The sequence below is a fragment of the Mustelus asterias genome, chromosome 14 (assembly GCF_964213995.1).
Source record: "Mustelus asterias chromosome 14, sMusAst1.hap1.1, whole genome shotgun sequence".
NCBI lineage: Eukaryota > Metazoa > Chordata > Chondrichthyes > Carcharhiniformes > Triakidae > Mustelus > Mustelus asterias.
Genome location: NC_135814.1, coordinates 9184919 through 9198346, shown reverse-complemented (window position 1 = coordinate 9198346; position 13428 = coordinate 9184919). Strand labels below are relative to the sequence as shown.

The 13428-nt window shown below is 43.6% G+C and overlaps 1 protein-coding gene across 1 annotated transcript in view; it reads left to right on the top strand.

Annotated features, from left to right (window-relative positions):
- sec22a (SEC22 homolog A, vesicle trafficking protein) overlaps positions 1–13428 on the top strand; it is a 65895-nt gene that overhangs the window by 31243 nt on the left and 21224 nt on the right. The window contains exon 4 of the mRNA XM_078229297.1: positions 12923–13112. Coding sequence (XP_078085423.1) covers positions 12923–13112 — 190 coding nt within the window. The remainder of the gene's footprint in view (positions 1–12922; positions 13113–13428) is intronic.

Genomic DNA, 13428 nt, shown 5'->3' with positions numbered 1-13428 from the left:
AGGATCCATTTATCATTCTGTAAACCTCAGTCATATACTCATCAAATGTGTGTTTTATTTTTCAAAGTAATGCTAATTTTTGAAGCCTATATTCATATTAAAGAACTCCGATGATTTGAAGTGTTCTGGTTGCCCTGCTTTGTACCCTTTGAATTGCCATTACTATGTGTGTGGGTACAGTGTATATCCTACTCTTATTCTGTGGAAATATCAAAGTCTGATCAATTCTTTATACTCCACGATAGAAGCAATACAAGATCAACTGATTTGCATTTCTTGCAGAAGCTGTTACACTCAAGAGATTTATAAAATTGTTATGTCTTGGGGCTGTCTTTAACTATAGGTAAAACAAAGAGGATCATGTAATCCTCATGTTTTAACGATTAAAGGCGTCCCAGGTTGTTTTACTGAGATAAAGGTGCAAGTTGGTTATGCTTGGAGACAATGGCAGCAACCTATGTACAGAGAGTGGATAGATTGAAAGTCTCCAGGTAATGTACCAAGCGACTCAAGAACAACTCCTTCCCTGCTGCCATCAGACTTTTGAATGGACCTACCTCGCACTAAGTTTATTTTTCTCTACACCCTAGCTGTGACTGTAACACTACATTCTGCACCCTCTCCTTTCCTAGCGCGCAAGAAACAATACTTTTCACTGTATGCACTGCGTCTATTTATTGTACTTCGTGGACATGGCCACCCGATTTAGCATAGATACAATGATTTACATGTGACAATAATGAATCAATCGATCAATCAATCAAAGCCCCGGAAAGGTGTTGGGAATGTTGGTTTGTCAATAGTTGTTCTTTATGTTGAATGTAACCAATGGTAACATTGGATCTGTTGTAGTGTGTAACATGCTAGAAGGGTCAGCTGACCCGGTAAATATGAAACCAATGAGAAAATGATGTGGTGATCAGCTAACTCAGTATAAATAACAGACTGCCGGGGTTTGTGGGAGCTTGGAATGGCCCAGGGTAAGGCCTCAAGTGTTGAAGTAATGAAGTTTCTTTATTAAACCTTTTTCTTTGATTTACAAGTTGGAGTAAGCCTTGTTTTATTTTATTGCCTACAACCGAAGAGTTCCTTCTGGTGCATCAACACTTTACATTATCCATTTTCTTCCTGGATATAGGAGAGTCGAGGTTTTAACAAAAGCTGATCAGCATTTCTACCTTGATACAAGGCCCATGTGATTCAAATTGTCATGGAGATTGACTTTGGGGGTGAAAAGGTTTCTGAAAATCTCAGAAGTTAATCTGCCAGGTTCTGGGAGAGAGAAAGCAACTATAGGCAGCGAGACGCTGCAGTTTACCATGCAGGATTGCAGGTGGGATCCTGCACTCGGATTGAAAGACCACATTCCTGAGGAGTTGAAAGAAGGCTGTAAGATTTGCCTAGTTTGCATTAGAAGAATCATCTCTGGGGGGAAAAGCCTCACTGTGAATGGTAGTGCTGAGATTAAAAGGTCTCGGGTTGAGAAAGAGAATAACAGAATAAACCATATTCACTTAAAAGTCACCTTGGACTAGTTCCAGGAGATTGAATGCCTACTTAAAATAAGAAGCCTCACAACACCACGTTAAAGTCCAACAGTTTATTTGGCATCACAAGCTTTCGGAGCGCTGCTCCTTCATCAGGTGAGCTCCACTCACCTGAGATGGAGCAGTGCTCCGAATGCTCGCTGTACCAAATAAACCTGTTGGACTTTAACCTGGTGTTGCGAGACTTCTTGCTGTGCCCACCCCTGTCCAACGTCGGCTTCACTGCCCTACTTAAAGGGCAGTGTAAAGTATACCTGGGAAGTGTTTTCCATTCCAGGAATGTTATGCTTTGTGATTTAAATAATAATTTGATTTATTGTTGTCACATGTATTAGTACACAGTGAGAAGTATTGTTTCTTGCACAAACTGACAAAGCATACCATTCATAGAGAAACATAGAAGATAGGAACAGGAGGGGACCATTTAGCTCTTCGAGCCTGCTCCGCCATTCATCACGATCATGGCTGATTGACAACTCAATTGCCTAATCCTGCTTTCTTCCCATAACCTTCCTGTGAGAGGGTGTGCAGAATATAGTGTGCGTTTTATATATATATATATATAATATGTGTGTGTATGTATGAGGTTGGTCCATTCAAAAGTCTGATGGTAGCAGGGAAGAAGCTGTTCTTGAGTTGGTTGGTATGTGACCTCAGTTTTTTTTTCCCGATGGAAGAAGGTGGAAGAGAGAATGTCCGGGGTGCATGGGGTCCTTAATTATGCTGGCTGCTTTTCCGAGGCAGTGGGCAGTGTAGACAGAGTCAATGGTTGGGAGGCTGGTTTGCGTTCAAAGACAGTGTGTTTAGTCAATAGTATTTTTGTCATTTGTTACAGTAACAATCATAAAATGTGAAATCATCATGTCATCCTTTCAACTATTGACTGGAGGTTAGATAACTTCTAAAAAGAAATCCTGTCTTCATGAAGATTGTAAAGCAACCTCAAATGATTAACTCTTGTTCCCTTGTCATATTTCCTGTTCTGTTTTATATAATGAGCACCATGTAATTTGCCTTGGGTTTTCTAACCCCATATGCATAGCCATGTCTATGTGATGCTGTCTAATAGTCCCAGTGCAGGTCTCTGAGGAACTTCCTTTGCTTCCGTGACTTAAGCCAACTCTCCATTGACTATTGTAACTGCCCTGAGATCATCTTCATCCACCATCAAACTCCATTAAAGAACTCAGGCAAGGCACGCAGATCTGATATTTCTTCATCCTTATCCTCTCCATAGCCTTCACCAATGGCAATCATTCCAGCATTGCCAACCATACTTAGTTTACTGCATTCAAGGCGCTACTTAAATGCAGTTGTTGCAATTGGCATGTACAGAACCATCATGAACCCTATTCTTCGTGTGCAAATATTTGCTTCTGAATTTCTATTCTTAATGACTACTGTCAAGAGATAGGTAGGATCGGTGTTTCTTTTTATTCATTCGTGGGACATGGGTGTCCCTTGCTGTCCAGCGTTTATTGCCCATCCCTAGTTGCCTTTAAACTGAGTAGCTTGCTAGGCCATTTCAGAGGGCAGTTGAGAGTCAACCGCATTGCTGTGGCTCTGGAATCACATGTAGGTCAGACCAGGTGAGATCAGCAGATTTTCTTCCCTGAAGGACACTAGTGAACCACATGGGTTTTTTCCGACAATCGATAATAGTTTCATGGTCATCAGTAGATTCTTAATTCCAGATATGTTTTATTGAATTCAAATTCCACCATCTGCCCTGGCGGGATTCAAATCCAGGTCCCCAGAACATTAGCTGAGTTTCTGGATCAATAGTCTAGCGATGATACCACTAGGCCATCGTCTCCGCTGATCTCCATCGATCTCCGAGCTTAATTTGTGCAGAGCACCGACTCGGACGGAGCAGAGGCCAAAGACAGAGAGCAGCAAGAAACCTGCTTTGCTCCGTTTGCCAGGCGAGTGATGTTTTTTGAGTGGACTTCAGATGTAAAAAAATTAAAGCAGAGGATACTGGCTCTCTGCTTCTATCTACTTGAAACTGTGCTTTCAACAGCAACAACTTGCCTGTATATCGTACTTTTGATGTGGTATAGTGTCAGATTTCATTTGTTGGTACTCCTGCAAAACATCTATGTTGGAAATGCAATACAAATGAAAATTAATTGTTGTAAAACACTCCAAAACTTTTCATATAAATGTTAGCTGACAAAATGTGGCATCGAGACATATAAAGAGACAATTAGCAAAGGCAAACAAAAGATTGGGAGAAGGGGTGGGTTTTCAGGAGTGCCTAAGGAAAGGAGAGCATTAGTGGCCGAGAGGCTGAGTGAATAAGTTGCAGCCTGGCACCCGAAGATCTTTTAAAATATGTCAACTTTCAATCCACCCCCTTTTTCTTGCATTGGTAAATATATTGTCTTTGTATTTATTTTTCTTTATTTTCACGTGGTCACTAACTCATTCAATGCAACCTGGCTATTATTTTTTCTCTTTATCAGTGTCACAAGTTGGCTTATATTAACATTGCAATGAAGTTACTGTGAAAATCCCCTAGTTGCCACACTCCGGTGCCTGTTCAGGTAACACTGAGGGAGAATTTAGCACGGCCAATGCACCTAACCAGCACATCTTTCAGACTGTGGGAGAAAACCGGAGCACCCGGCGGAAAACCCACGCAAACATTAGGGGAGGCAGTGGCATAGTGGTATTGTCACTAGGCTAAAATCCGGAGACCCAGGGTAATGTTCTGGGGACCCAGGATCAAATCCCACCATGGCAGATGGTGAAGTTTGAAGTAAAAATCTGGAATTAAAAGTCTACTGATGACCATGAAGCCCCTTGTTGATTGTTGTAAAAACCCATCTGGTTCACTAATGTCCTTTAGGGAAGGAAATCTACTGTCCTTACCTGGTCTGGCCTACGTAACTCCAACCCCACAGAAATGTGGTTGACTCTCGAATGCCCTCTGAAGTGGAGGACAATTAGGGTTGGGCAATAAATGCTGCACCCAGCCAGCGATGCCCACATCCCGTAAAATGAATAAAATTACACGGGGAGAACGTGCACACTCAACACACAGTGACCCAAGCTGGGAATCGAACCCAGCTCCCTGGCACTGTGAGGCAGCAGTGCTTACCTCGATGCTGTTGCATTAAAATGGCGCTCAGAAAAAATTAATAGCAATATGATGATCAGTGGGGTTAAAAAAGAGTCGGAGAAAATGAAAATCCTTTGACTTTAAATGTATGAAGGCCTTAGATTTGTATGATTGATCCTGTTGTCAAGTTGTGGGGTTATCCAGATGTCAAATCCTGTGGTGTATTTTTAGTCAGAACTTTAACAGGACTTGCACAGTGCTTTGTACTCTCCAGTTTAAAAGGATATGCTTTTTAAATGTGGACTACTAAATGTTTGTAAGAACAACCTCAGCAGAGAAGGAATGTGACCCCATATCTTTTTCTTGCCTAGAAAGGAAAACTTGAGCTAAAGCTCAGTGTGTGCAAACAGATAATCATCCGTAGATATGGATTGAGAGCTAATCAGCTGCATTAGGCATTAAACGTGTGCTGACGTTCGAGGGAGGGGTAGTGTTGAACTGATGGCTTATGGCCTCAAAATGATGAATACTTGTGGCTGGCACTGGAATTTGCTTGCTTTGCTCAGGTGTAGGGATGGGTGAATAGAATTGTATAGGTCCATTTTCTACTGTTTGGGCAGCAGTGCAAGTGGATAAGGTTGAACTTTAAGTCCAAACTCGGGGAAAGGCAGGTGTCCTTTGGTTGTTTGAAGTGGGACGAAAAGCAGTTGCTGGAAGTGTTCAGCAAATTGTGATGGCTGCTCTGATTTTTCAATACTGTGGGGGAGAGCTTCATACTCTTGTTAACATTGAAGGCGGCACAGTGTTTAGCGCTGCTGCCTCACAGCACCAGGGACCCAGGTTCGATTCCCGGGTTGGGTCACTGTCTGTGCGGAGTCTGCACATTCTCCCTGTGTCTGCGTGGGTTTCCTCTGGTTTCCTCCCACAGTCTGAAAGATGAGCTGGTTAGGTGCATTGACCCGAACGGGCACCAGAGTGTGGCGACTAGGAGAATTTCACAGTAACTTCATTGCAATGTTAATGTAAACCTTATTTGTGACTAGTAAATAAACTTTGGGAAAAAAAAATAGGAGCAGGAGGAGGCCATTTGGCCCCTCGAACCTGCTCCGCCATTCACCACAATCATGTTAACAATTTTATTTGTATTTTTGGGATGGCTTTTGACTTGTCAACCTGTAACAGTTGGTACCCTTGTCTGAATTTCACTCGAGTTTGCTGAGTGAATGCGATTTTCTAACTTTGCTGCGCCTCAGTGTGAACACCTCTACATGGAAGCAGTGTGTGTTGACTAGGATTGAGAGAGCGAGAACTGCAGCAGAATCAGTCCCATTGTGGCAACGTTTGGCACAGAACATCTTCCTGCATCAGTGAGAAGTCACACACTCCGAGCTACCTAATCGAAGGAGAATGGGTGTTCAGGTCATGGGGTGGGATTGGAAGAGAAAACCTACTTGGGTGGAATTCTCCAAAGCCCCCGCCAGCGTGTCCAATGGTGGGCATCGGGGGGGAGAATATGGTGGGAGACCCAGGAATGGGTGAGATCTTTCACCGGTGCCTCCCATGGCAGGTCGGAAACCCACTGGACACCAGCTTGAGCCCCATTTTCATCCCATTAATGAGATCTAGATGAAGGCCTGAAGTCCACGCCAGATTATCTGCAGGCCTGGCGGGAACATGAAATGAAGAAGGAGTGACACTCCGAAAACCTGTGCTACTAAATAGACCTGTTGGACTTTAACCTGGTGTTGTGAGATTTCTCACTGTGGGAACACGAAACACATTCAGAACAGGCATACAGCTGTCAGGAGTCACCTGAATAATGCATGGGGCTGCCTCCGGAGTTCAGGATGGATGCTCCCCACAACGCTAGACCATGGAACACAACAGCAAAGGGCGGGGGAGCATCTTCCAGGTGCAATGTGCTGGAGGGGATCCATCTTCCAGGCTCAGAATGTTGTAGAAGGTTCATCTTCATTCTCAAGAGGTCCATTTTCCAGTCCATCATCTTTCTTCAGCAGTGGGTGAGTGGTGTTGGATGCCATGTCAATACACTATGCAGACTACGCGCCACCCAGGCCTCCCAACCACTGAACATGGCATGAAACACTCAGGTGCATAATTAGAAGAAATCAGCAGCTGTCAGTGGGTCCAGACATCTACATTCCCATGTTGTTCCAAACGAACTTCACGCTAGCTTGTTTTCCAGCCAACATTGTGGAGAATTGCGTATGTGGAGTTGGGCCTACATCTGCATCCCATTAATGGGATACAGTGTACGGGATACTGGCCCCCCACGGGAATCGCTCCATGTTCCCACACCTATATGCTTTGTCATATTTTACGTTTGTTTCTGTTGTCCCTGCTGTGTTTTTACTGTACTTCATAGTGAAGTCAACAGTGCTGCTCACTCACTCTCAAATATCATATCTGCAAGTGCAGTGGTGCCAGAACTAGTAAAACTGAAACGTCACTCGTAAGCATCTGTAATTAGAGTAAATAGTGCTGTATCTTGCATAAAATGCTATTTTCATGTTCTGAATATTTTAGGAGATTATATAAAGCTAGGTTTGAAAGTAACGATAGTTAAGAGTGAAGATGATCACACTAAACAACTTCTCTCCATGAATTATTTTGTCACACCTTTAATGCTTCAACAACTCACTGTTCAGTAATTCTAGATTGACGTTTGTATTCCACTGAATCCATTGTCTCTCTGTTAGTATTTGACCGATTAGACTTTGAAGCTATCAAATCCCTCTTTCACACATGACCTTGTTAGGTTATGCCAAAAGGCAGATGCAGTGTCCCTGATTCAACAAGCATTTAAACTATGGACGCCATATAGGGAATAGTTGGATCCGAGCTAACATGGTCAAACATGTTGAGGCTGATTTTGTGATCCAGAATGTCCAGGTTGAAACATTTCCAGTCACTGCATGTTACATGGTGAATATCTCCTTTATATCACTTTTGCAACTTGCAGAGAGCGAGAAACACGGGGGTGGATTTTTGACCCCACCATAGGTGTGCGGAGCCAGAAACTGGCCCCGTTGGCCAGCATGGACACAGGCATCCAGTCACAAAAACAGCCTTTAACCATTACCCTCTGCCTCATTGCAAGATGGATGGAGTTTAAAAACAGGGAGGTTATGTTGCAGCGGTATAAGGTGCTGGTGAGGCCACATCTGGAGTACTGTGTACAGTTTTGGTCTCCTTACTTGAGAAAGGATATACTGGCACTGGAGGGGGTACAGAGAAGATTCACTAGGTTGATTCCAGAGTTCAGAGGGTTGGCTTATGAGGAGAGACTGAGTAGACTGGGGCTATACCCATTGGAATTCAGAAGAATGAGGGGGAGGATCTAATAGAAACATATAAGATTATGAAGGGAATAGATAAGATAGAACTAGGGAGGTTGTTTCCACTGGCAGGTGAAACTAGAACGTGGGGGCATGACCTCAAAATAAGGGGGAGCAGATTTAGGACTGAGTTGAGGAGGAACATCTTCACCCAAAGGGCTGTGAACCTGTGGAATTCCCTGCCCAGCAAAGCAGTTGAGGTTACTTCATTGAACGTTTTTAAGGCAAGGATAGATACATTTTTGAACCATAAAGGAATTGAGGGTTATGGCAAGCGGGCGGGTAAGTGGAGCTGAGTCCATGAAAAGATCAGCCATGATCTTATTGAATAGTGGAGCAGGCTCGAGGGGCCAGATGGCTTACTCCTGCTCCTAGTTCTTATGTCCTTAGTAAGCCAATTTTAGATCCAGTTTGCCAAATTGCTCTGGGTCCCATGGCCTCTTACTTTCTTGATCAGTCTCCCATGCGGGACCTTGTCAAAAGCCTTACTGAAAATCCATGTAGACTACATCAACTGCATTTCCCTAATCTCCACTCCGAGTCACCTCCTCTCAAAATTCAATCAGATTTGTTAACTATCACCTCCCCCGACAGACCCCCGCTGACTATCCTCGATTAGTCCAAGTGGAGATTAATTCTGTCCCTCAGATTTTTTCCAATAATTTTCCTACCACTGACGTTAGACTCACCTGGTCTGTAACTACCTGACTTTTCCCTACTTCCCTTCTTGAATGACGGTCCCATGGTTACATACAGTATTAAGTAACCCATTACAGGAAGACACTGAAAGCAGTACCACGATGAGGGTGCTGGAGTTACATCTATGAAGTGAGAGTGGAGGAATTAAAGCTTTTTTATATTGTAGCAGCATAACTTAAACAGCACCCTGATTTTAAAAAAAAACCTTCTCAAGATTATGTTGGTACGTAGTGATTGTTTCCACTTGTGACACCAGAGGAATCTCAGGGATGTTTGGTGTATGAAATTCTGTCACAGTTAGCGAAGCAGACTTCATTATATTTTTTTGAAAGAGGATAAGTTGCTTGAATGATTGACATGTTGAAAGGTGTAAGCAGAGAGTGAGATTGTGGAAAAAACGACAGCGTGTAATGGCCCTGTTTCTGTGCTGTTCTGTCATTCTGTGACTGACTAAATTGAATCATCTAATGCAACTGTGTGAAGTGTAGATTAGCATGAATGCCTTTTATATGTTATATGTGTCATAGAATCATGATACAGTTATTTGTGTGTTGCATTCAAGCTGTTTTTCTGTTTTATTCCGACTATATGTTCTCGCTAATCAAATGGCTGTTTGCACATTAAGCTGCAAAGTTCTTTCAGGTGGCAGTGATGTTAGTGTTAAGAGCAATATACTGGAGCTATTAAACTCTAAAGCCAAATACTACTTGGTAGCAATTGCCATTTGGTAGCAAAAACAGGAAGGCAGATTACTTTCCGAATGGTCATAAATTAGAAGAAGAGAATGTCAATGAGACCTGGGTGTCTGCGTACACCAGTTACTGGAGATAAGCGTGCAGGCGGCACGGTGGGCACAGGGGTTAGCATTTCTGCCTCTCAGCGCCAGGGATCCGGGTTCGATTCCTGGCTTGGGTCACTGTTTGTGTGGAGTCTGCTCGTTCTCCCCGTGTCTGCGTGGGTTTCCTCCGGGTGCTGCGGTTTCCTCCCACACTCCGAAGATGTGCGGGTTAGGTGGATTGGCCATGCTAAATTGCCTCTTAGTGTCAGGGGGACTAGCTAGGGTAAATGCATGGGGATAGGGCCTGGGTGGGATTGTGGTCAGTGCAGACTTGATGGGCCAAATGGCCGCCTTCTGCACTGTCGGATTCTATGATTCTAGGTGCAGCAGCTAGTAAACAGGGCAAATGGTATGTTGGTCTTCATCGCAAGAAGATTCAAGTATAGGAGCAGGGATGTCTTAATGCAACACCTGGAATATTGTGTACAGTTTTGGTCTCCTTATCGGAGGAAGGATGTTCTTGCTCTAGAGGGAGTGCAGCAAAGGTTTACCAGGCTGATTCCTGGGATGGTGGGACTGACTTATGAGAAGAAATTAAGTTGGTTAGGATTATATTTGCTGGAGTTCAGAAAAATGAGGAGGGATCTCTCAGGACTAGACAAGGTAGATGCAAGGAGAATGTTCCCGATGGTGGGGGTGTCCAGAACCAGGAGTTACAGTCTGAGGATACAGGGTTGACCGTTTAGGACAGAGATGAAGAGAAATTTCTACACCCAGAGAGTGGTGAGCCTGTGGAATTCGCTACCACAGAAAGTAGTTGAAGTCAAAACATTGAATGTTTCCAAGAAGCAATTAGATATGGCTCTTGAGGTAAAGGGATTCAAAGGGTATGGGGGGAAGGGGAGATCAGGCTGTTGAATTGGATGGTCAGTCATGATCATAATGAAGGACAGAGCAGGCTTAAAGGGCTGAATCCTATTCTCTATGTAAACATTTTTCTCAATTGGTCGCTTCAAATACAGTCCAACCGTCTATTATGATGTGGAACAGTGAGATTTGAAGTCAGATGCGTATGCTCTTCTATGCCAAGAAGTAGATATTTAACCCAAGAATCTGCTATGTTATTAGTCACTCATTGTTAACCTAATTTACATATAAAACTATTTTATTGTTGTAAGTGTGAACTTTCTTCATCAGTGGGCCCCTGGGATGGAAAGTCAAGTGGTGGTACGATCAGCGACTGATCCACTAATCCATTTCACACCCTGGCCAAATTGGAAAGTTCTGCCCTTAAAGTTTGCTGCAGAATTTGGCAAATGCAGAAATATAGGGCCTAATTTTACACTTGCAAGGACCGATGTTGTTATGGACAACAGTGACCCCTCTGCCCCCAAGTCCCTCTAAATGCCTGTCTGTTGTTCCTGATTGAATGAATCCATTGACTATTGCTGGATTGTAAGTCCTGCTTTGGAATTCCCTCCCTAAACCTCTCCATATCTTTGCCTCTCTTTCCTCCTTCAAGATGCTCCTTAAAACCTTCCATCTTTGGCCAAACCTTTCGACGTCAGCTTGGTATCTCATTTTTTATTCATTTGTGGGACATGGGCGTCGCTGGCCGGCCAGCATTTATTGCCCATCCCTAATTGCCCTTGAGAAGGTGGTGGTGAGCTGCCGCCTTGAATCGCTGCAGTCTGTGTTCTGTGGGTTGACCCTCAATGTCGTTAGGGAGGGAATTCCAGGATTTTGACCCAGCGACTGCGAAGGAACGGCGATATATTTCCAAGTCAGGATGGTGAATGCCTTGGAGGGGAACTTGCAGGTGGTGGTGTTCCCATTTATCTGCTGCCCTTGTCCTTCTAGATGGAGGTGGTCGTGGGTTATGAGGCAATGGTGTCAAATTTTAACATTCCTTCAAACTGGGCATTCATTTGAGATGCAGGATAATAATTATATAGCATCTTTAATGTAGATCCTTAGGCACTTCACAGTTGTGTGGAAGTGCAGTTTGATACCATGCCACAGGGCTGCAACTGTGTGGCATTATAGATATAATTTTACAGCTGATTGCTTAGCTTCAGAGGAAAAGTATCTGCACAGAATAACAATGGAGTTGAACGAAGTAAACTTTTCAGGAAATAAATATAGATAAAACATTGGAGGATACCATCAGTAATTTGGTCTGATTATGCTCTTGTGCAGTTTTTTGGGGAATTTTATTAAGGTGCTGTATAAATTCTAGTTGTTGCTGTGGGGTATCTAGTTCCTCTGAACAAGCCTTCGTTCTTATTATGCTGTTGCTACAGGTTCTGGGGACTGTGTGACTATTTAAAGTGGATTTCTGAAGTGTCTCTCCAACCACTGTTGCCATATTGTATATAAGGGAAAGAAAAAATCTATACACTTTCCACAAGTGCAGCTATAATATTTACACAATACACAGCATTAAGCGCAACTAACCTATCGCCAGTGTTTATGCTCTGCACGAGCCTCCTCCCCCTCTTTGTGTAACCCTGCCAGCTTATCTCTCTATTCTTTTCTCCCTCGTGCTTATCCAGCTTCTTTGCTACTTGCCGCTGCTACTTGCCGCTACTCCTTGTGGCAGTGGGTTTCACGTTCTAGCCACACTCTGGATAAAGAAATTTCTCCCGAATGCCGTATTGGATTTATGGGTGACCATGGAAAATATGAGAGAGTTGCTCGTTAAAAAAGAAATAGCTGGTGGATTCACTCTGCGCTGCACACTACGCAGTTGGGGCGATGAGGCGGGGTCTGGCTGCCAAGTTAACGCCACTCTGAAATCAACATCGAAAGGGGCCAAGACTGCCGACACCATTGTGACCATCAGAGGAAAGCATTGTCCAAATGCAGTAGACTGAAAATGGCTCGGTGTCTCGCGTGAAAGGGAAGGAAATTAAAAAGAAATGACTTCCTGTCAGGAAGCAAGCAGTTAATAGTCTAGGAACTTGTAACTCAGGCCTGTTACGGGGGCCGGCAATTGATTAGTGTATCTCTAGTTCGCCATTAGGTTCTGTGGAATGATGCATTGGTCAAGTGGCAGATGAATCCTATCAGATTTCTGTGTTTTTTTATAATTATATATGCTAATGAATGATTTACTTTCATTATATTCAAAGCCCACATGAATAAGATGTTATCTCCACCATGGAATGAATGTCTTGTTGCTTGCTCTATTCTGCCTGTTCAGTGAAGCAACACCACTTGTACGTTAGTGAAGTTTTTATTAAAATGCTCGCCTTATTTTTCCTGTGGTTCCCCTGGTCCAAATATCAATTGTGGGCTGAACGTAGCTTATTCTCCCCAGCTGTTGCAATGCTGCAGCTTAGATAGAATGATACGGCACAGAAGGAAGCTATTTGTCCCATCGTGCCCATTCTGGCTCTTTGATCTCGCAAAGCGGTGATCTACATCCTGGTGGTCAACTCTATGTTAAGCCTCACTTGGTGTGACTCAGGAACCCCCCTCGGACATGGCTGCAGAGGAAGTCAGTGGGCTGAGAAGGCGCACGGTCACCGGACTCTGTTTTCTCTGGGCTCTCTCCTCGGCTAGCTTAGCTTTTGGTTTCTGCTCGCCAAGCGTTCAGCGTCCAGAGTTCACAGCACTCAGTGTTTGTCTCCCAGTTGTCGGCATGCTTGGTTTCATTGGTCAGAACATTGAATACAGGCATTGAGACATCTTGTTGAAGTTGTACAAGACATTAGTAAGGCCGCACTTGAAATACTGTGCATATTTAGTCACCCTATTATAGAAAGGATATTATTAAACTAGAAAGAGTGCAGAAAAGATTTACTAGGATGCTACCGGGACTTGATGGTTTGAGTTATAAGGAGAGGCTGAATACACTGCGACTTTTTTCCCTGGAGCGTAGGAGACATGGGGGTGATCTTATAGAGGTCTATAAAATAATGAGGAGCATAGATCAGCTAGATAGTCAATATCTTTTCCCAAAGGTAGGGGAGT